Here is a 20,692-nt window from a genome sequence, read left to right as displayed (position 1 = left end):
CATCAATCCACTGGCTGCAAGTGCAGTCACTGAAGCCAAGGGGGATTTTGCTATCAGACATCAGAGAGGAGCAAGATGGAGCCCAGGAAAGTTTCCAGCTGGGGATATTCTCCATATGGAGCAAAGGCAGGATTCACTCCTGCCTGCTGCAATTAGACACCACTTCTTCCCTGAGTGCTTTCCCTCATTTCAGTGCTCTTCTGTAAGATTCAGGGCTTGCCAGGGCTGGGCACCCCTGGATTATTGTGCCAAGACTCAAACAGGGCAATGCTCTCAAGTCAAACTGGAACTGGAAGAAAGCGTCTACACATTGAAAACAGTGCCTTTGTTCTCACTTGCAGGAGCAGCGAACAAAACATCCCTGCTTTTGCTTTGCTCTGCCCTCTGAGTCCCTTCATTACCACTTTTTAAGGGCCTGAAAATGTTGCTAACTCTTCTTTTCAAGCAAAGCTTGCAAAGCTCCAGAGAGTTTTGGGAGCGGGAAAAGAGGAAGGATGAAAGACAGGAAAATTTTCTAGACTAGCTCTCTGCAAATTAATTACTAGCAATGGTTTTGCATGTGCAGGTGTGGAAAAAAAAAGGGACCCCCAAACATTATCACCAGCCCTTTCCCATCATCAAACACTAAGCCTGACGGTCCGTTTTGTTCGTCAAAGACACCGGCCACCCATCCAACTGGAATGACCAATTAAAAAAAACCTGAGAGCAATACTTGGAATAATTAATACAGCCAAGCACTCATTTAGCAATTAGGAGCTGCCACCAAATTCTGTGGCAGACAGAATCAACCCTAATTGTGTAATTTCCCCAGCTGACGCCTCGGAGGACAGAGCCAGATTTAATTGGAGATTATGGGGGCTCTTTGAAGGTGCTGGGGCTGCGCAGCGGGGGCTCCAAACAAACAGATACAAGAGGGGTAGGGAGCACTGGGGCAGAAGCACAGTGTGTGAAAAGGGAGTTTTGTTTTTGTTTCGGGGCCAGGGAAAACAGCTGTAGAGAACAGAGGTATTAGAAAGCCTCTTTCTGCAAAGGCGGATCACGGCTTGAGACAAGGCTGCGACAAACGAGCTGATCTGAAGCTGCAGAAGTTTCTCCTTTTCTGTTGCCCATCCCTAAGGGATGCCTTGTTTCTGTGCTCCCCTTCAGAGAGGAAGCTGAGAGTGAGCAGAGCAGGGCATTCCACGCAGAATTTGGTATTACCAACCCTTAAAATTATCCAGATTGGCTTTAAATTCTTGATGCTATTGGAACCAGCTTTCTGAACTCTCCACTATGTGAGGATGAGAAACTCTCTTGAGTAACACGAGCCAGAAAAGTAACTTATCATCACAAGGGGCCAGGACAAAAGGATTTCAGTCAGTGATATGCAGCGTGGCAGCACTCAGTGAGGCAGTCCAGGCTGGATTGCCTCCCCCTAAATATGAAACACTATCAGTTATACTGACTAGACACCTTTAAGGTCGCTTCCAACCCTAACCATCCTATGAGTCTGTGGCATTTTCCTTTTGCATGAAAGCATTTATTGCCTTTCCTTCTCTAACTACTGACCACAGATGTGTCTGATGCCTGAGCAGGGGCTCATACACCCCATTAGTAGGGCACATTTTTGCCACAGGAGATAGAGGACTTGGGTCTTTGGGCAGTTCACAGAACATGGCACTGGCTACACCGTGTGTGCCTGCCTGGGATGGTCCTTCAGCCCCTGCTCCTGGTGGGATGTCCTGCCACTGGTGGTACCACTGGGTTAACAACACAGCTCCCCAGACGCAGGAGACCTCTGAGGGTTAAGTGGAGGATCTGACATCAAAGAAAGCAACACAAAGCACACTCATGTCACAAAATATCACTGTGAGGTTTCGCTGCACTGACACGTTAACCTAATCAACCATTTTTAAAGCAGAAGAGAAACCAACTTCTTATAACGAGACCTTTAAGCAAAGCCAGCCATTACCTCCAGGTCTAAAACCAGAGACAGCCTCAAAGTCAAGAAGACCCAGAAAACAGGCTATAAATACATGTGGTGAAATGTGTGTTTTCCCTTCCAGTGAAGAAAAACGTCTTTCTGTACCATAAGCCAGCTGATGTTTTGTGATACCTGTTGCTAAGAGATTGAGTTCTCTATAAACCACATAAAAAACTGCACAGAACAATCAGTTGTCCTCATCAGAAGGAAAAAATTCTGACCAAACCACACCTTCTCTATGTCTGTACCATTCTTCAGCAGGTACCAGGAGCCCTGAGCACTTCTGCAAAGGTGCCTGTCACCTGGCAGGATTTGGCCCCTAATTAGAAGCTATCAGAAAACCACTAATTGCTGCTGATGGGTCTCCTGGCACTGTAACTCACCATTAATGTCCACACACTGCACACACAGCAGTATTAACTCATTGCAGTGGCAGATCTGTTTGAAAGAGTCCTGCATGTGCAATGTTATGGGCAGGAGAGATTTTCCAGTCATGTTGAACTTCTGCCAATGTACATAGCTGATTGGGAGTTCAAATGCAAAGACATTTATTTATTAAAAATACATACACATGGGCAGCTCACTCTGCAGAAGTATAAAGAGCAGAATAAAACCCAGCACTAACACCTCTGAAGCCTGCAATGATCCTGATTAATGCTATTGCACTTAAAGAAAGCAGCACTGGGATTGAAAAAGATTCACTGTGAAAGCACCAAGCACTGTCCTGGGGCTCTCTTCCTCACAGGAGTGAAAGAAAAAGCCAGTAAAGCCAAAGAGGCTGCTCTCACTTATGGCATCAGTAAATCTGGCCCTTGGCTAGTCTATGTTTTGTACTCTGACTCCTGCCAAGATGCTGGTAAGGACCAGAATCAGAATAGTTAAAAGTAAAGCAGTCAAGGTTTGAAATGGTATAAAACTGGTGTAACATCAGTGCAGTAAAACAAATATGTATATATATATAGTAAGTGGGCTTGTCTGGATTTACATGCAAGGAGAATTTGCACACAGTACTGCTGCTGTAGGATTCCACAGCAGCAATACCACTCTGGCAGCTGTTTCTAAATTTTTAGATAAATTTTATCATGGCTCCATCCTAAGGTCACTGATTTCAACACAAAGCTGCTGTGTGGCTACATGAACACCCAGATGAGCTGTACTGCTTGGGAGCCACAGCTTCTGCAAAGAAAAGGCCTCTGTATCCCAGAAAAATGAATTACCTGTATCTTCTGACTCATCATCGTCATCCTCATCATCACCTGACGAAGGGGAATCTGGAAAGAGACAAGAAAGAAGTGAAGCAGAAAGAGGATGGCACATGGGGACACTGCTGGATGAGGCTGTTGGTCATCCAAGGGACATCCAAGTGGTGGCTCCCCCTTCCCTGCAGCTCCACCAGCCCACCCCTCTCTGGTGATGCTGGGCCAGGCACAACCACACAGGAGCTGTCCCAGATGGGAGAGAGGTGTCAAGAGTTTGCCAGGGCTCTGAAAACGTGGTCCAATGTCAAATACTTCTCCCTGTGTGAAATGTTCTCTTCCTCATAAATACAAAAAGAATTCTAAACCAGAAAATTTCGTTTTTTGCAGAACAAGCTCTCTGACTGCTTTTTTTTCCCTTCCCTCTAGCATTCACTCTGAAGACCTTTTATTTTACCATGTCTCAAAACGACAGGTCAGCATTTCTAATTCACTTTCCCTGCATTTTTCTTTTAACTCAATATCCTCCTGCCACACCTCCCTTCATTAACTCCTTGTTCAAACACTAAGACCAAAACTTTTGAACTTCTTGCAATCAAACCTCTCTCCATCAATGTTTTGATGGCTATTCCAGTTCTCTTTAGTTATATTCCTCCCACAGAGGGACCTCAAAGCTGTAACTCAATACAGGTAAACAGGTGGGAATTTTCCATCTGTATCTCTCCAAAACATTCCAAACTGTTTTTTTTAATGTGGTCTAACATTTCACCTTCTCCAAGCTGTCCACAATGAAGGCTCAGTCCCTCTTCCCCCCAGCAACTGACTACTGTAAATGTAAATGCCATTATCAAATAGCAGCTTAGTGTTTGATTTAATTTACACAGTTTAGTTTAGTACACTTCAGCATCTGGAAGACTTAGCATCACTGATGTTACATAATCTCCAGAAATTTTTCTTTCAAATAAAGGCAAAATGCTAATAACCCAGCAGCCTTTATGTTCTGAGACAGTGGTAAGAGAACTTGGCCTTAAACACTAGAAAACAGGAAACATTATGAGTGTTCAACATGTGGCCAGAAATGTAAAGAGCTGTTTCAGATCAAGCCAGGCAGAACATCCTTCATTGCAAGATGCACTTGAGTCTTCTACTGTCTTCTGATCAGCACAGTGGAGGTAAAAATGGAATAACAAAAAGGTGGGGAGGGGATAAAAGGAGGGGGAAGAAAAGGAAAGGTAACAACAAATAGTTCTTCCCTGCAGAATCTGGAATGGCCTTCCAGGCACTTTCATCATCCACAGAAGCAACACAGGAAACATCTCCCTGCCTTGGTCTGCAGGGGCTCATGGTGCTTTGCAACTTCTCCTTGGCAAAGCCCCAAGGACGACTCCAAGCACGTCTCTAACTGCAAATCCACACTTGAGGTCCTGCTGGCAGCAGAACTAGGGAAATGCCATGGGGCTTGCTGAAAGTGAAGTGGATGTTTAGGTGCTCTGGCTGATCCAGCAGGTTTACTCAAGTCAGGCAGAAACTGAGCCAAATCCCCACCAGCATCGAGGAGAAATCAGCACCTTCTCAGCTCTGCTCTCAGATTTGGTTACCCACATATTAACACATGATTACAGTTTACTTTTGCTTTCCAATGAATCCATCATTCATTGATGGAAACCAGAGGACTAGAAATCAATTTTTAAACTAATACAAAATCCTTTTCACAAGGTTGAGGGAAGTCTTTGGCTTTGCTTGTTTTTAAGATGAAAAGTGCAGCTTAGATTTTAAGACCAAATATTCCATATGCATAGCTACTGTCCTAGTCAAGTTACTAAAACATCATCTTTTTCAAAAGGTGACTAAAAATTATAAGCTATTTGTTTATAATTTACTAAAAGAATAGTCCTTACCAGAAGTTGTTGAAGTATTGGGAAGAACTTGTCAAAAGGGCTTGAATTATGAATGAAAAGGGACTTAATTTGTTCAGTCACCTGTTTTGAAATGCTTGGCCTTGGGTATTTTGAAAGCTCTGTTTGCTGGTGCCAGCCTGCAGTCCATGCTCATCACAGGGGTGCTGCTCAGCCACTAAATCCAAAGGCTGTTCTGTGCGTGAAATGGCTGCAGAAATGGAGCTTCTGCCAACTTAGGGCTGGATATCAGTTTGGGCACACAGCCTCTACACAATCCTCTCCAAGTGCTCAGGTTTTTAGGGGACGGTATGTTTGTTTTTGTAAACTAGTAAAACACTCAAGCCCTTGTCTGTAAAGGGAGGAATTTTAGAGACGTCAAATCCTGCTATTAATCAGCCTGGTTCTCAGCCCTTGAATGCCAGCTCCAGCATCTACTTGCTCTGCTTCCAGCATCAAACATCCCCCTGTGCACAGTCAGAGTCACTGCAGCACAGTCAGTTTGTTGCAGACTCAAATCTCGTGGCTCTGTGGAGGAAAATCCTCATATGCACCTGGGACATGGAAGCATTCTCAAAATGGAACTTGTATGTGGATCAGTTATTCCAAACACACCTAGCCTAGCTTTGCTCACTTAAGAACAGAGATCAGAGCAATTCCAGTCTGTTAGTACAGCTTTAAACCAGTTTAATGCAGAGAGTAACTCCAGCCCCAAACATCAGATATCCACACGAACACCTGACCAGATACCTGAGCTAATTGCTGGCATTACCTTCAAGAATTGGGGACACAAACCACAAATCTCTGATCACAATCTCATCTCTGCAGTGCCACACTGAGCAATCAATACTAATTATGAAGAAATATCTGAGTATATGAGAGGCGCCACTATTGCCACATAAAGCAGAGCTTCAAAGTTTAAAACAAGTGCTGCTGACAGCTAAAAAGGAGGCTCCCACATTACCAGCACTTTGGTGGTAATGACAGTGGGCTAATAGAATCAAAGACTCATAATGTTGTCAGAAAGCAGGTTCAGGTTACTTGCTAGTTCTTAAGCTGTTATTAGCTATTATTAGTGAAGAGGAAAAATACAGGGGCTTAAACTTTTTAAAAGCAGAGGATTATCAGTCCTTCCACTTTTAAAAACAATTTCTCACTTTACAAACTTTTGGGGCTGGCAGCTGTTTCATTTGAGCATGTAACCAGCTGCCCTCTCCTGCGTCCCTGCTGCCCCTTGAACTCAAAAGCATTTTCATGTCACTTAGGAAAAAAAGAGAGTAACATTTCTAACAACCTGCAGTTTGCTGGATAGCTCCAATAATCGTACCTAGTTAAAGAAAGCCTTTCAAGGGCCAAATACTTCTTTAACCATTTAATTGATATGACCTTGAAGCATTCACAGCAATCTCCAGTAACGCTCAATAAAAAGCAGATGTTGCTGAAGGCTTGGTGAAACGAGCTTTTATTCTCCTGATGGTTTTCTCTCACACAAAATTCTATTGCACAAGAAAGCTCTCTATGGAGTGGATGTGATTCACAATCACAAACATCTCTGTGTTTGGTTTTCAGACAGAGACTCTTACTTTTTGAGGGAACTCAACTTTTGGAGAAAGGACCTACTATTCAAGGATTCTTGAAAGAGCTCCAATAGTTTAAGGGCAAATGGAAGTTTTCAAAGGGGCTAATTCTCCCGAAAATTCAGGCTTTTAACCTGTGATCAGGAGAGTTTCTATCTGCTCACAGTGATCCACCTACCAATGCACCAGCCTGAAATCATGAAAATGACCTTTGTTTTGGTGGTTAGCTATCTGGAAACAACAGATTTTTCTGGCACTCTGTGTTTAGTGATCCAGGCTTGAACAGCTTGTAGCTGTTCTGTTCTATCGTCCTCATCACAAAAAATATGGCCAAGCAAATGCCAGCATGTGCTTTGCTAACACCACTTGTTTGCAATGTATGAATCCCAGTAAGTAACTTTGATGAAGCGCATATTTTGGATATACACAGTTTACAGATAAGCTACCTCTAACACAAGCTAGCAATTTGTGATACCTGTGATGGAGGGCAGAGATTTACCAGCTACAACAGAGAAACAGTCTTCAGGAACTTCCAGCTCTTATGTGCAACTTTGCCACTGATTTGTCACATAACATAGAAATCATTTAACCTCTGTGAGCCACAGTTCACTCACAAAAAACTTCAAAGCCACATGTAGCATTGCATCTATCTGAGTGTTAAGGGGGATCTGAGGTTTAATCTGACCAGCATCCTTTCTAAGTCTCTCTCAGTATTAACATCAAGGTTCAGCATTTGGTATGGACATGCAAGCATTCTTTAATTGGTTTGTTTTGCCAGTCTAATCATTGTCAGGAGCTACCAGGGAGGTACAGACCTTCCAAGGAAAGACAAACACCACAAACCACCAGTTGTGCTGAACATGTGAAAGAGCAGAAATTAAAAAAAATAATAATAAAAAGGATAGAAAATCACTGAAACAGCTGCATTTCTGTACATACCTGTAACTCTGACTGTAAAGTTTCCCAGGACCTCGTTGGAATGCCTTGGCTTGCAACTGTACAGCCCCGAGTCATCATATGACACATTGATTATCTTCAACAGTTTTTGTCCAATATGAGTCCTGTTGGTAGGTGCAATTCCAATACCATCTTTAAACCAGAAAACAGACACAGAAGAGCCTTGGGTGTTGCAGGAAAGTTCAATGGTATCTCCATTTCCAAACACCAACTCTTCCAGAAAGGCGGTCTCGCTCCTCAAGTATTCTGCAAAGGGAGAAAGAAATGGAGATGAATAAATAAGAGCAGAGATAGAAGAGTGTTTAAAAAAGAAACCTATCTTGTATTTGCTCTACTGATGCTTCCATGTGCCCAGACCTTCCCCTTGCCTGCCACAGGCAGGTAGCTGTGCAAAGACAGTCAGGTCTGATCTACAAGGATGGCTTTGATCCTGTGGCAACCAAAACACAGCCACCCCACCAGGTGCATCCCAACAAACAGCACAGACCTCTAGAAGGGTCATTGCAACACCCAGTGCTGCAGGTGAGGGGGTGATCTGGCACAAATAAGTGTGTGCTGGCAAGTTCACAGCTCAGTCTCCAGACTTCCTTTTGTCTATTGCTGTGAGGCTGCCCACAAACCCTATGAGACCCAGCAAGGACAGAAAGGAGCAGAACTGGGGATAAACCAAATTTCTTATGTGACTCTGGGTGACCCAAAGGCAATCTCTGTGGGCTGAAGAAAACAGATGGAAAGCTGGACAGAAGATAAAGGCTGGAATTGCTAAAATAAATGAAACCATCACTAGCTTCCTGCTGAAGTTATTCTGTGTGCAGCAAAAGTGCAGGACCAAAGATAACTTCATACATTATGACTTCACTGTGAAACCAGTGCAAGTAGAGCAGCTTCAAATACCTGAGGATGTAGCACTGGCTCCAGGCTGCTCTTCTGCCTTGAGGTGAAAGAGCTGGAGCAGGCTATAAGAGAAAAATGTATTGCTTTTCTCTTCTTGCCATGTGTGTTTTTATTCTTGTATAAAGGTAAAGATTTAAAATATAAAAATGCTGTAGTCAATAGCCTTGCTGGGTAGAAAGAAAGGATTCTGAGAGCCTGAAAATGTGGCATTTCATGGGAGGTATTGTCTCACAGGAGGCAAAGCCCACACTCACTGGGATTACAAAAAACCTTTCCTCATACCATGGCACCAATTCCAACGCAAATATTTTATGGTTTGGCCAGAATGTTGTGGTGTTCATGCAGTCAGAGGTTTAGGGCATTGGGGTTTTTTCCCTTTTAATAAAATTTTTCTCTGAAAGCATACACTTTTAGTAAATCAAAAGAAGAAGACTGAGCTCCATGCAGAATCTCCTTGCCATCAGACCAGCATTCATTGCTACATTTGAGTGTTCACCCATGGTCTATTTCCAAATGGGATATATCTCTGGGAAAAATACGGTCAAGAAATATTCTGGTTTAAATGTTCAAGTTTTTTCTTCCTTCTTCTAGACTATGAGGACTTTTTTCACTGTTATCAACCTTGGCTTCACATTAAAAAGCCCTGTGGACAGCTTTGCACTTGCAAGACTGGGTACTGGTCTAACTTTGATGGAACCTCTTGCTAATTTCATCTACTGGAAAACAAACCCCACACAACTGCACAACTCCTCCACTCAAAACACAGTTCTCCCAAAGCTGTTTGCCAGACGATCAAGCCTTGTATATTTTGGCTTTTGTATTATAAACCTACTGAACAGGAACAAGCCCAGACTAAGCACAGCCCAAACTGTACTGGTTAGCTGTTTAAAAGGAAATAACTCTTTTTCAAAAACCATAATGAACCTGGGTTAATGACAAAGAAACAAAGAATTTTTATAAAATGTATACAGGGAATGCTGGAATGAAGAGGAAAGTAAGACTCAGCAGATGGACTGGGGTCTCAAGCTTCTTCTGTGGGATGAGGCAGCATCTCTTGTTTCTGACAACTTGATTTTGGCATCTCTACCTTTAATCTCCCCAGCAGATGTTGTGATGCAAAGTTTGGTTCTAGTGACTTCATTTGTACTGACTGGGAATAATCTTGGGGTAGATGTAGCAATGAATTAAAAGGAGAACACTACAAATGGTCTTAATCTCACTTCTGTAAACTGTTTTCCAAACTTTTGTTTATATACTTATGGCTTAAAAAATAAACAGGACCCAAATGTGAGATCTCCATAAAGTATTTAAATGGGCACTCAAATGCTTTTAAGCACTTTTCCAACCGTGACCTTGGAGAACCAATTTTTACTCTCACTCCTTATATAGCTTTCAAGTACAAAGATAAATCTGAAAGCAGAGACAGTCTCATTTCCATGCTTGAAACAGCAGGACTTCAAAGCAGGGAGGCAAAGCTCACATCTCCCACAGGGTGGCCAGAGTCCAGCACCTCCTTCCTGCCCTCCAGCTGCATGTGCCTGGTGTTACCAACACCTTTTCAACCTGAGACACCAAGACATGAAGGAGACATGAAGTTGCCCCCTCTGAAGCCAGCTATAAAAAAAATGGGAGAGGACACAGCCAGGACAGCTGAGCCCAGCTGACTGAAGGGATATTCCAGGCCACATGACACCGTGCTCAGCAATAAAGCTGGGGGAAGAAGGAGGAAGGGGAATTTTTTGGGGTGGTGGCATTTGTCTTTCTCAGTCACCCTATGAGGAAGCCTGGCTGTCCTGGGGAGGGCTGAACACCTGCCTGGGGAAGTGGTGAACTAATTCCTTGTTCTGCTTTGCTTATGTGTACAGCCCTTGCTTCTCTTATTACACTGTCTTCATCACCACCCTTATGGGTGGTTTTCTCACTTTTACTCTTCCAATTCTCTCCTCCATCCTCCGAGTTGGGGTGAGCAAGCTGCAGTGTGGGGCTGAGTTCCCAGAGAGGATTAAACCAGGACACACAAGTATAAATTACCAGGGAGTTAACCCTGTAGGGGCTACAGGATCCCACTCTGACACTTGCCAGCAGAGCAGGGATTAACACATTTGCAGCTGTAACAGGTTCTTTGAGAGAAAGAGGCAATCTGGGTTGTGGGCTCCCAAGGTATGACTGAAACTCAACAAATTATTAGTTTAGCCAAAGCAGTAATGACTTGAGAACCACCAAGAGATGCATCTGATGAAGATCAGCACTTGCAGCATCATCACTGCTCGTAAAAAAACACACAACAGAGAAAGAGACCATTTTTAAGCTGTTCAGAGGAGCAAAAAGGCAGCAACTGGCTGGAAACACCTTCCACAATGAGGAGCAGTTGGCCCAGCAATGCTGAAATGCTTTTGTATGTATTCACTTATAAGGATAAGATACTTCATCTCCATGGCTGCTTGGCTCATCCCAGCAATAATTCACTTTCTGTGTGGTTCACAGCTCCAAGTACTTAAGTGTGTCAGTATTTCCATCAGCTGTCTGCTCCTCTCAGACATCAATACTTGTTTCTGGCTGAGCCTGGAAATGTTTTATTTTGGTTTTAACGCATGCAGCTCCCAAGTTATTTTTTATTCAGGCACAAAAGGACGAGGAGGAGGTGGAGGGTGGTGGGCTACTCCTGGGCTGCTTATGGCCCCCAGAAAATCCAAGCCAACCTCAAGGCTGCCTGATGCCCTCCTGGGTGCCAGGGACTATTTCCACATGCTGCTGAGGACTGCTGCTGGGCAGCAAAGGCTCACAGTGAGGGGTGAGGGAGCCCCATGGTCCCATGTCACCTCACAGGGTGCTGGGTTCTGGCTCCAGAAAATCTCTTTCTCTTCACCTTTAATTTTTCCCTGGGAATGACTTCCCACAGCCCTACTTTTTGAAGCACTGAAGTGTTCAGGAGTCTGCTCTGGTGGGGTACGTGCATTCCCCATCACCATCATCCTTTTCCCTCAGTGGAGATCCTGCAGCAGGGGAGCATCCACCACAGCTCAGGCTACACTGGGACTGCCCCACAGAGCACTTGAGGCACACAACCTCCTGTAGCACCAGCAGGAGATTCCTCACCCCACCCTGAGCCCCAGCAACCCACCCAGAGGCTCTCCAGGACTGCTCCACAGCCAGTGCTGGAATGGACTGAGGCTCAGCACTAAGCAGATCATATTTTTCCCTTTTCAAGCTGGACAAGCTGTATCTGGCACGTTAACAAGCACAGAGACAGCAGCGCTCCACGCATTTCTCTCATCAGGTTAATCTGAAATAGTTTCTTGTTCTATGTATTTTGATGCACCAAATCCACCGTGACAGGATACATTATAGGATCACAGAGCAACAGCCATGCCAGAGCTTTCTCCTGTTGAGTTTGTTATCCCATTCCCAGGGGATCATGGTCCCAGCCAGCTGGGATAGCTGGTGGATAATTGCTGGAGGTGTATGAAAACCTCCAGCATTAGGGGGATGAACACAGCCATGGTGGCAAAGAGCATGTACACTATCTCCAGACTCTGACCAGCACTGTGTCCTGTCTATTTAGCCCTGGTTGATCCTAAATAAGTGTCCTACCTGTGTTAACTGAGTATTATTCACCCACTGAATAATATTCAGGTGTTTTCCACAATACCTGTGTGTCTGTTCTTGGGATGGAGTCCCTTCCCTACCTCACCTTGGGACTTCTGCACTGGGAAAAGCAAGCTTCCCAGAAGGGAAATAAAATACTTTCTTTGCCAAATACTGTTCATTTAGGATCTGTGTAAATCTAAAAAGCAGCCAGGAAAAGTGACAAGTGGCATCAGTGTCACCTCCCCATAGGAACCATGCAATACATACACACACACACACATACATACATACATATATATTTATTTATTTATATTTATAAATAAATATTTTATATATATTTTACATTTATATATTTTTTTCTACATAAATATCTTTTATATGTTTTTTATTGATTTATATTTATATATATATTTGGCAGTGCTTTATGCAGGGCACAGCTTCCCCTCCTTTCTGCACAGATGTGATGTGCCAGAGGTGGAACATCCCTTTCTGGCTATGGCCCTGTCACCCCAAAAGGCACCTCACCAGCCTGGCACAGCAAATATATCAAATACATGCATGATATTATATAAAGTATTTTGTGTACATATTTTTCTATTATTTATAAAATAAAAAGTATTATAGAAAACCTTCTGTTTTTTCTCTTCCCCAGCTCCTCTCCCCCTTGTGGGGTCAAGACCCCTCTTGCACCACACTTAGTGCCAGCTGCAGCCATCCTGGGAAGAAGGGGCTTGCTCTGGCAATCACAGCAGCACAGGATGCTTTGCTGAAGCAGTATCACCTCCCAAAGTGTTTTTGCTGGGTTATCTCCCCTGCTCAGTGGGGCTCACACCCAGAAATAAAATATCTGTATCTGTAGAAGTCTAAACTGTGATATAAAAATATGTCTTTAGATAATCATATCTGGAAAAGGTTTGCTTCCATTATTTCACAGAATCATAGAACCACAGAATGGTTTGTGTTGGAAGGGATCTTAAACATGATCTCATTCCAACATCCCTGCCATGGGCAAGGACATCTTCCCCTAGACCAGATCACCCAAAGGTACCACTTCATCTTTCCTACATTGCATGTGTTTGGGAGGAGGCAGTTCTCCTGGAAAAGCTTAAACCAGCTGCAATAATAATAATAATAATAATAATAATAATAATAATAATAATAATAATAATAATAATGCAAAGTAGACTGTTTATACTGTATTTGCACTGCAGTGGCCTATGCATTTGTTACCAGACATTTCTTTCAAAGACATTAACAAGTAACTGCACTGTGTTAAAACCCTATGGGGGTTTTCTTAGATCTGTTTTAGGAAAAAAGCAAACCTTTTTCCTAGAGAATTAGCAAAACAATAACTAGGTTTAGTTCTGTCATATGCAGCTTTCTTTATAAACAAGAGATTATGGAAAGGAATTTAAAAAATCTCTACTGTTTAGCTTGGCTATCCCCGACTTTGGAAGAGCTTCCAAAATGGAAAAAGCAGATGTTACAAATCTGCCTTATCTAGGGAGCAACTGTTGACTCTGTTGTGCAAATCCTAATTTACATCTGCATGAAAGGTTTCAGAGATTAAATGGCATTCAAGGAGGAATATTAGCTTTTCTCCCTCCCTCCAGCTCTCCTTTGAATGGATTTACTACTGGCAATTAGCTTTCTGTTCCATCGGCCAAGTAGAAAACAGGATTCATCAGGACTCTACAGTATCCTCCTTTTAATGGACTGTTTTCATAGATCACCCAATTCAGGCACAGAGAGTTTAAAGAAATAAATTGTCACAAAGCTAAAACAGTTACAAAAACACTTTGGCCAGGAAGATTTCCCTCCGACACTTGGAAGCCCTGAGGAGGACAGAAAAAAACCCACCAGAGAGCAAATCAAAGGGGTCTCCTGGCTACACCTAAAAAGATGGGAATGCAAACCCCTCCAAGGGGCACGAAGCTTTGCTTGCTGCTGAGAGCCCAGAACTGATCCCAAGCCTTCAGCTGGGGATTGCTGGCTTAAAAGAACAAGCAGTGATGGGGAGTTTTCCCTAAAATCTGGCCAGGTGGTACAAGCAAACACTCGGTTCCCCACTGAAAACAGGGAAGCAAACACCCCTTGTATGTATCTAGTCAGCTCAGAGTTCTGCACTGAACTTTTTGAACTTAGAATGGAACTTGTTTTAGAGAAATAAAAGAACTGATATGAAATGTCTCCACTTCATGAACTGTCCCCAAAGACAGGGAGCAGCAGATGGGAGGCAGCATGGGCACGCTGAGTCCCCAGGCTGTGAGAGCTCCTGCTCAAGGATGCCCATGCAGATGGCTCCAGCTCTCCCAGGTGCCAAAGTCCCTGTGCTTTCCTCCAGGAGGGCAGCAATGAGCTGCATCAATGCTCAGCAGCCCATGCTCACGGTGGGGTGACACCAGCCCCAGCCTGGCACGATGAGCACACCCTTGCAGCTGCATCCCATGATGAGCACAGCCTTGCAGCTGCATGCCACCATGAGCACAGCCTTGCAGCTGCATCCCATGATGAGCACACCCTTGCAGCTGCATGCCACCATGAGCACACCCTTGCAGCTGCATGCCACCATGAGCACAGCCTTGCAGCTGCATCCCATGATGAGCACACCCTTGCAGCTGCATCCCATGATGAGCACACACCCTTGCAGCTGCATGCCACCATGAGCCCACCCTTGCAGCTGCATCCCACGATGAGCACACCCTTGCAGCTGCATCCCATGATGAGCACAGCCTTGCAGCTGCATGCCACCATGAGCACACCCTTGCAGCTGCATCCCACGATGAGCACACCCTTGCAGCTGCATGCCACCATGAGCACACCCTTGCAGCTGCATGCCACCATGAGCACAGACCACCTCACCAGGCCTGGTGCCAAACATGGCCAGCCCACACTGCTCCCTGCTCCAGGCAGTGATGGAACTCCCTGGGCTGATCCTTGGGGAGCACAAGAGACTGTGTTTTCATCCTTTTGGTGCCTTGCCTCTTGCTGCCTCTGAGGAGCAGTGGCCAACTTGGCCTCAGCTTTTGCTCAGCACAGCAGGGGCATCCCAGCTTGATGTTGACAGACAGATCCCACCACAAAGCAGCTGATGTTTTACATTTCTGCTCTACATGCCTGAGGAAGTCCAAAAACCCCTCATCACTGCAGCAAGCAAGCAACTACCACGAGCCCTTTCAAACCCAGTGGCAGCAGCTGTGTAAACTGAGGCACAGGACGAGGCTTCCCAGCATCCCAACAGACTGGGCAAAGCTTGCCCCAAACGCCACTGGAGCAGAACTTGGTCCTGCCAAACTGTGGAGGTCCTGGTGAAACCTGTGCTCTTCAGCATCGGTGCACCACAGCACCCCTCCTACTCCAGGGTACCTCAAAGGATTTTGTAGGTGACACGGCCCAAGGAATTAGCAGAGTTTGCTACAAGGACACAGCTTACACAAATGACTGCTGCACAAAGCACAGCAAAAGGAGAGCAGATGTATCTTCGGAAATATTTTTAAACTTTCTTATAATGCTGCTGAATGATTCTTCTGGTTATTTTTTTCCTGGGCTCTTTCTCTGTACTCTCATTTCCTTCCTAAAAATCCTTCTGGAGCTTTGACCCCCAGGGTGGGCTTTCAGCTACTTGGTCAGTTCTATCCAAATTTCACCACCTCTCAATTCATCTGCAGATGAATTTTTATGAAATACATAAGGTATTTCATAAAAATTCCCAGGTTCAAAAGTTTAGGTTCACCTCAGAGGAACTTTCTATGGGATGCAAATGCTCCTGCTTCCTTTCCAATTCCCAAGCCAGTTTTGCCCAGGAAGCTACTTGTGATGTTTCTGAAGTGGGCTTTAAGATCACATGGCATCAGAAAAAATTTGCCATAAAGCCTCAACCTTTCCCCTTCGGTTCACAGCTATGCAGCTCCCAAATCCCAGGTCCTCTGTATTTCCCTTGCACTTTTAATGTGCACTCCTCTAATCTTCATTTAATGCAGGCAGCTGGCTGCAAATACCCCCAAACAATGACTTTAATCCTAAGTATCCTGAAGCCCCCCTTTCCTTCCCGCGCCAAAACTGAAGGAAAAAAAATAAAAAGAACAGCCTCAAGACAGCAAGATGGAGAAACCCAAGCTATCCACTGGGCCAAAGGATCAGAAAGACACAATGAGCTAAATTTTGCCGGGTTTGCTAATTAAAAACGGAAGCTACCCCACTTTGGAGCCAAGGCAGGGAGGTGGGGGGAGTTCTCATGCTATTCAAAAAACCGGCTTCCAACTGGGACCATATTCACTCCACATTAATTGTCATTCCAACTACGAGTGTCCTAGTTTCAAAATAAAAACTACTCTCCGGTGTAGCTAGTGAAAACTAACACCAGTTTTGAGGCATTAAACAAAATTTATTGATTGCATTTTCCCACCCACTAAAACTTTAATAAGCATTAAACCTGAAACTCCTGGCCCTGTTTCCTCCCTCTACCCTCTCTCTCCATAAAAAGGGTCAGGCTCCTCTATATGGAGATTAGGACTTAATGTTTGGTATTTGTTTATAAGCCTATCAATTGCCTTTATTTCAGGGGGGAGAAAAGGACATCTTAAAAAAAACCCTCTTGTACAGGGATTAAGAGAGGGCAAAGGTTTAGGGTAGTTTGGGTGGGTTTTTTTCCAGCTGATTGTGGGTTTTAGATATATGAAGGATCATGTTCACGTGAATGAAAATAAGAAAATATTCCCCTTTTTGCAAGTTTCCCTTGAGTAACATAAAATGCTATTTTCAAAGATCCCTATTTCTCAGTAATAAGATGCAGAACTTCAAGTCTTCTCTGCTGGCCGTTTTCAGCTGTGTAAAAGGGAAAAATAATAATAATTTGGGGGCCACTCTGTCTGCATACTTAGTAAAGAAAACAAAGGTCAAACATTTGAAATGCAAAGGTCGGTGATTAAGCCCAGAAATCCATATCTATGCATCAAAATGAATAGCCAGATTCTGAGAGTGCTTAAACGATTTAAATGCAGAGCCTGACCTGGCTCAGCATCTTTCAAAACCAAGCTTGTTATTTCAGAGTCTCAAGCCAGATTTAGGTGCCAGGTACCCCAATTGGAGAAATTTAACAGTAATCTCCTTTCAGGAAGTCTGATCCACTTTAACATCATGAATGACAAACTAAGATTTTGTTATTTAGAAAACACCTCTAACTAAAGCTGCAACACTTTGTCCTTGTGCTAAACTCAAGTCTTATCCTTCAGCATTATTAGAAAGAGTTGAGAGAAATGGTAAAGAAAAGTAATGTCAAAAATTCTTTTATTTCTCCTCTTTAAAGAAAGCTGCTAAAGGGATTAGACAGCTTTGAGTTCACTGCTCTGTTAAATCAACCTTACAATATTTTTTCAGCTTGTTTGACTTGCTGTTTCTGTATACATTTGTGTTTTCACCTTTCTGCATTAAAATCCCACCCTTCGCGTTTGTTCTGCGCTTCTCACAGGAAACTTAGTCAGTTCTTTATTTGTACTAAGTCTACAGGGTTATAGAAAACAGACTTGGAAAACAATCCCTAAATTAGCAGGACTCACCAGCTCCCATGCATAGGCACATAGACTCAGGGCATGGCATACCATCCAACCTGAATGCAGAGGTTTATCATTTCCAGCAGCAGCACCAGGGCATCAGGTTCACCAGGAGGGACCTTTTAATGGTCTCCTGTAACCCTATCTATTACAGCAGGGTTGGGACTCCACTTTACAAATTAAGAGAGAGTTCAAGGAAGTCATGCGTGTCTTGGTTCCCACTGCCTTCAAGCAGTTTTAGGGCTCCCAAATAATCATCTGCAACCTGCACCACATTAGGATCCAGAACTTCCAGAAGCGGGGTAGATCCCTCTGTGCAGAGATATTTTAGTGCTGCTGTAAGGAAATGCAGACTCTCTTCAGAGGGCTATTTCCACCTTCCTACAAGAGGATGTGGCTGGTCCTACCTGCATGAACCAGGGACCTTCCACAGGCCCTTTGGGATATATTCCCCATCCTTCTGACTCTCATTTCCCCAGCTTTTCCTTTCCCCACCAGAAACACTTATAAATTCTTCTCTGTGCAAATGAGCCTCTAAGAATTAGATAGATGCTGCTGTCATGCCAAAGATGGTCACTGCATCAGGCAAGGGAGGAAGAAAACAGCTCTCTGCCAGGTAGGAGATAGAGATGATAAAAACTGAGCCCAGCAGCCACTAACAGGCTGCATTTGTCTGAAAGTCAGGCACCAAAGCTCCTGCCATGCTCCCTTGGGTGGGATGAACCATCACTGTGCATTACTCATGAAAACATGAAGCTGGACAACCTCCCTTGATGCATAACCCATAAATGGAGCAAGAGCTGCACACAGCATGCTGTCCCCTCCACTCCCTTTCCAGGGGTGGGTGGCTAATCCAGGGTCATCTTTTCTTCCTGCCTGGCCTGAGACATCCTCTGTCACCCCTCCAACTGCTCTGTCTCATGCCCAAAACAGCTGGGCTCTAACACTGGGTTAAGTTATTGCTGCAAAGACTGCACCTCTTGTCTGCACTTCATTTGCAATGCACTGGGAGGAGGGGACAGAGAGGGAGAAAACCTCTACTTCAAACATTTACATGTGTTTTGAAAGCACCTGAGGAGGTTTCAGGCCCTTTTTTTGCCAGGACTAACACATTCCACCCACAGGACAATCTTGCTCAGAGCATGCAGTGACTCCTCACAGGAAGGATTTGCAGGGCGTGGGGCCACCAGACCCAGGGCTCAGGCAGGGACCCATCACTGAGACCACAGGGTGGGCACAAACCTGTCCCTTTTTGTCCCTGCACTGAGGGAGACAGGGCAAAGGAGAACCCCTGCTGCCCCCTCTGTGCTTCCCTTCATGAAGGCTTTTGCAATGCAGAAGCCCACTGCCTCCCTAAAGTCAAGATGCCAGCATGCCTGCACTTCAAAATGAGGCAGAAATCTCATTCCTTCACTAAATAATTCACAGGCTGGAGCCCCAGCACAACTCCATTAACACTTTCCAGGAGTTATTTTCCTTTTTTGCCTGGGCAGATTGCAAACCATTTCTGTAGTGGGAAGCTTCGTGTTTGGGTTTCCTTTGGCTCCTAGTTCAAATAATGGCAATACTAACTGAACCACTGGGCAAAAGAAAATTGAGTGGGACTCTTCTGTCAAAACTCTGGTGGTTCCCATTTGCTTCTCCAGCTCTCCTGCCCTAACTGCAACAAGGGCAGAAGGTGCTGCTATCAAGATGCCCCTCTCTGAGGTACTTTCTTTTAGCCTGGGGTATCTGTAACACAGTACTCTGTATTTAAACTCCACGGTATTTAATATATTTATATTCTATCCCAGGAGGGCAGCTGGAGTGCAGGAGAGTGGTTTTACCCAGTATCTTCAAATCTAAGGCAGTATCCCCCATCAGCCACTTACACCCTTCTTCCAAAGCTGGGTGAACCAGGAGCCTGGAAAGCCTGAAACATATTTTTTATGCTTGATTACAGATTTCAAGTGCCTGACACCAGGCCCCCATTCATTATATTTTGACAGTGATGACTTTGGGCTGAGCTGGAACAAACACTTTGCACTCACTCATCTCTCACTACATCCAGCAGGGTTTAACCCAAAAGAAGGTGGGTGATGGATTTGTAGCAACTTCGGGCAGGGATGCAGAGAGGACACCATCTGCTGTTCCTTACTTTCCCCCACTCCCCACCCCACCCCTTCCTTTCTGTAATTCATCAATTCATAAATCAGGAGGCAAAGTTTTCTTGCAGCCTCCTCTTGTGACCACCTCTGTGAGGCAAAGGCTGAGCACAAGGCAGGGCAGCTGCAAAGCCCAAATGGAGCTGGGAGCAGCATTTGGGGCACTCAGTGGGAGCACTGGGGTCCCAGCCCTGCAGCTCATCCCACCCAGGGGCCTCCCAGGCCCAACCCACCACATGCTGGAAGGAAGAGGCTTTCGGAATTTTCTTTGGAAAAAAAAAAATTATGCTTTCACAGAAAGCTGTGAATTCATGCATAACACACTGACTGTAAAAATGAAAAGTATTTTTTATTTTTCTCCCCCCGCTGCATTCAGCTTTTTTCTTACACAGTGAGTACTGGAGGTTGGAACAAGGTGATATTTAAGGTCCTGTCCAACACAAACCAATCCACGATCCTATGGTTCTAAATGCCAGCTAATTTATGTACCTCCATTTACCAGATCCCCTCAGTTCTGCATGAATCCCCAGCCTATTAACATAACTATTTAAACTGGACATGTTTTCTTAAAACATTCTTCTTTCATAAACTGCCAAGTGACAGTTGTTTACTGTCAACAAGCCTGGGTACTCCAAGACAGGGAGAAATGTGCCCTTGCAAAAGGCAGACACATCGGCTACCAAAGGAAGATTAAAATCTGGTGCTTCTCTCCCTCCTCAGAAATGCTTTATTCATACAGATACTCATGACACTGACCAGGAGAGATGATACTATGGCCAATTCCAATCATTCTTTTAATTAAAGAAAGGCTCATTGAGGATTTATCTTCACTTGAACATGCTAATTGTCAGGGCACACTCAGAACTCCTTAACCTTCTCTCTGCAATTGGTTTCTCCTCTTCACTTTTAGCTGTGAGACTCCCATCTCC

The 20,692-nt window shown here is 44.4% G+C and overlaps 1 protein-coding gene across 3 annotated transcripts in view; it reads right to left on the bottom strand.

Annotated features, from left to right (window-relative positions):
- Positions 1 to 20,692, bottom strand: part of FGFR3 (fibroblast growth factor receptor 3) — a 55,777-nt gene that overhangs the window by 26,438 nt on the left and 8,647 nt on the right. For all 3 annotated transcript variants that reach the window (XM_071447211.1, XM_071447212.1, XM_071447213.1), the window contains exons 3-4: positions 7,571 to 7,834; positions 3,181 to 3,234 (exon numbers count right to left, since the gene is read on the bottom strand). In XM_071447211.1, coding sequence (XP_071303312.1) covers positions 3,181 to 3,234; positions 7,571 to 7,834 — 318 coding nt within the window. The remainder of the gene's footprint in view (positions 1 to 3,180; positions 3,235 to 7,570; positions 7,835 to 20,692) is intronic.

Source organism: Agelaius tricolor, unplaced genomic scaffold (assembly GCF_023055355.1).
Source record: "Agelaius tricolor isolate 1412-34295 unplaced genomic scaffold, bAgeTri1.0.p SCAF_24, whole genome shotgun sequence".
NCBI lineage: Eukaryota > Metazoa > Chordata > Aves > Passeriformes > Icteridae > Agelaius > Agelaius tricolor.
The sequence above is the reverse complement of the archived record's forward strand: the minus strand, read 5'-3'. Positions and strand labels throughout refer to the sequence as shown.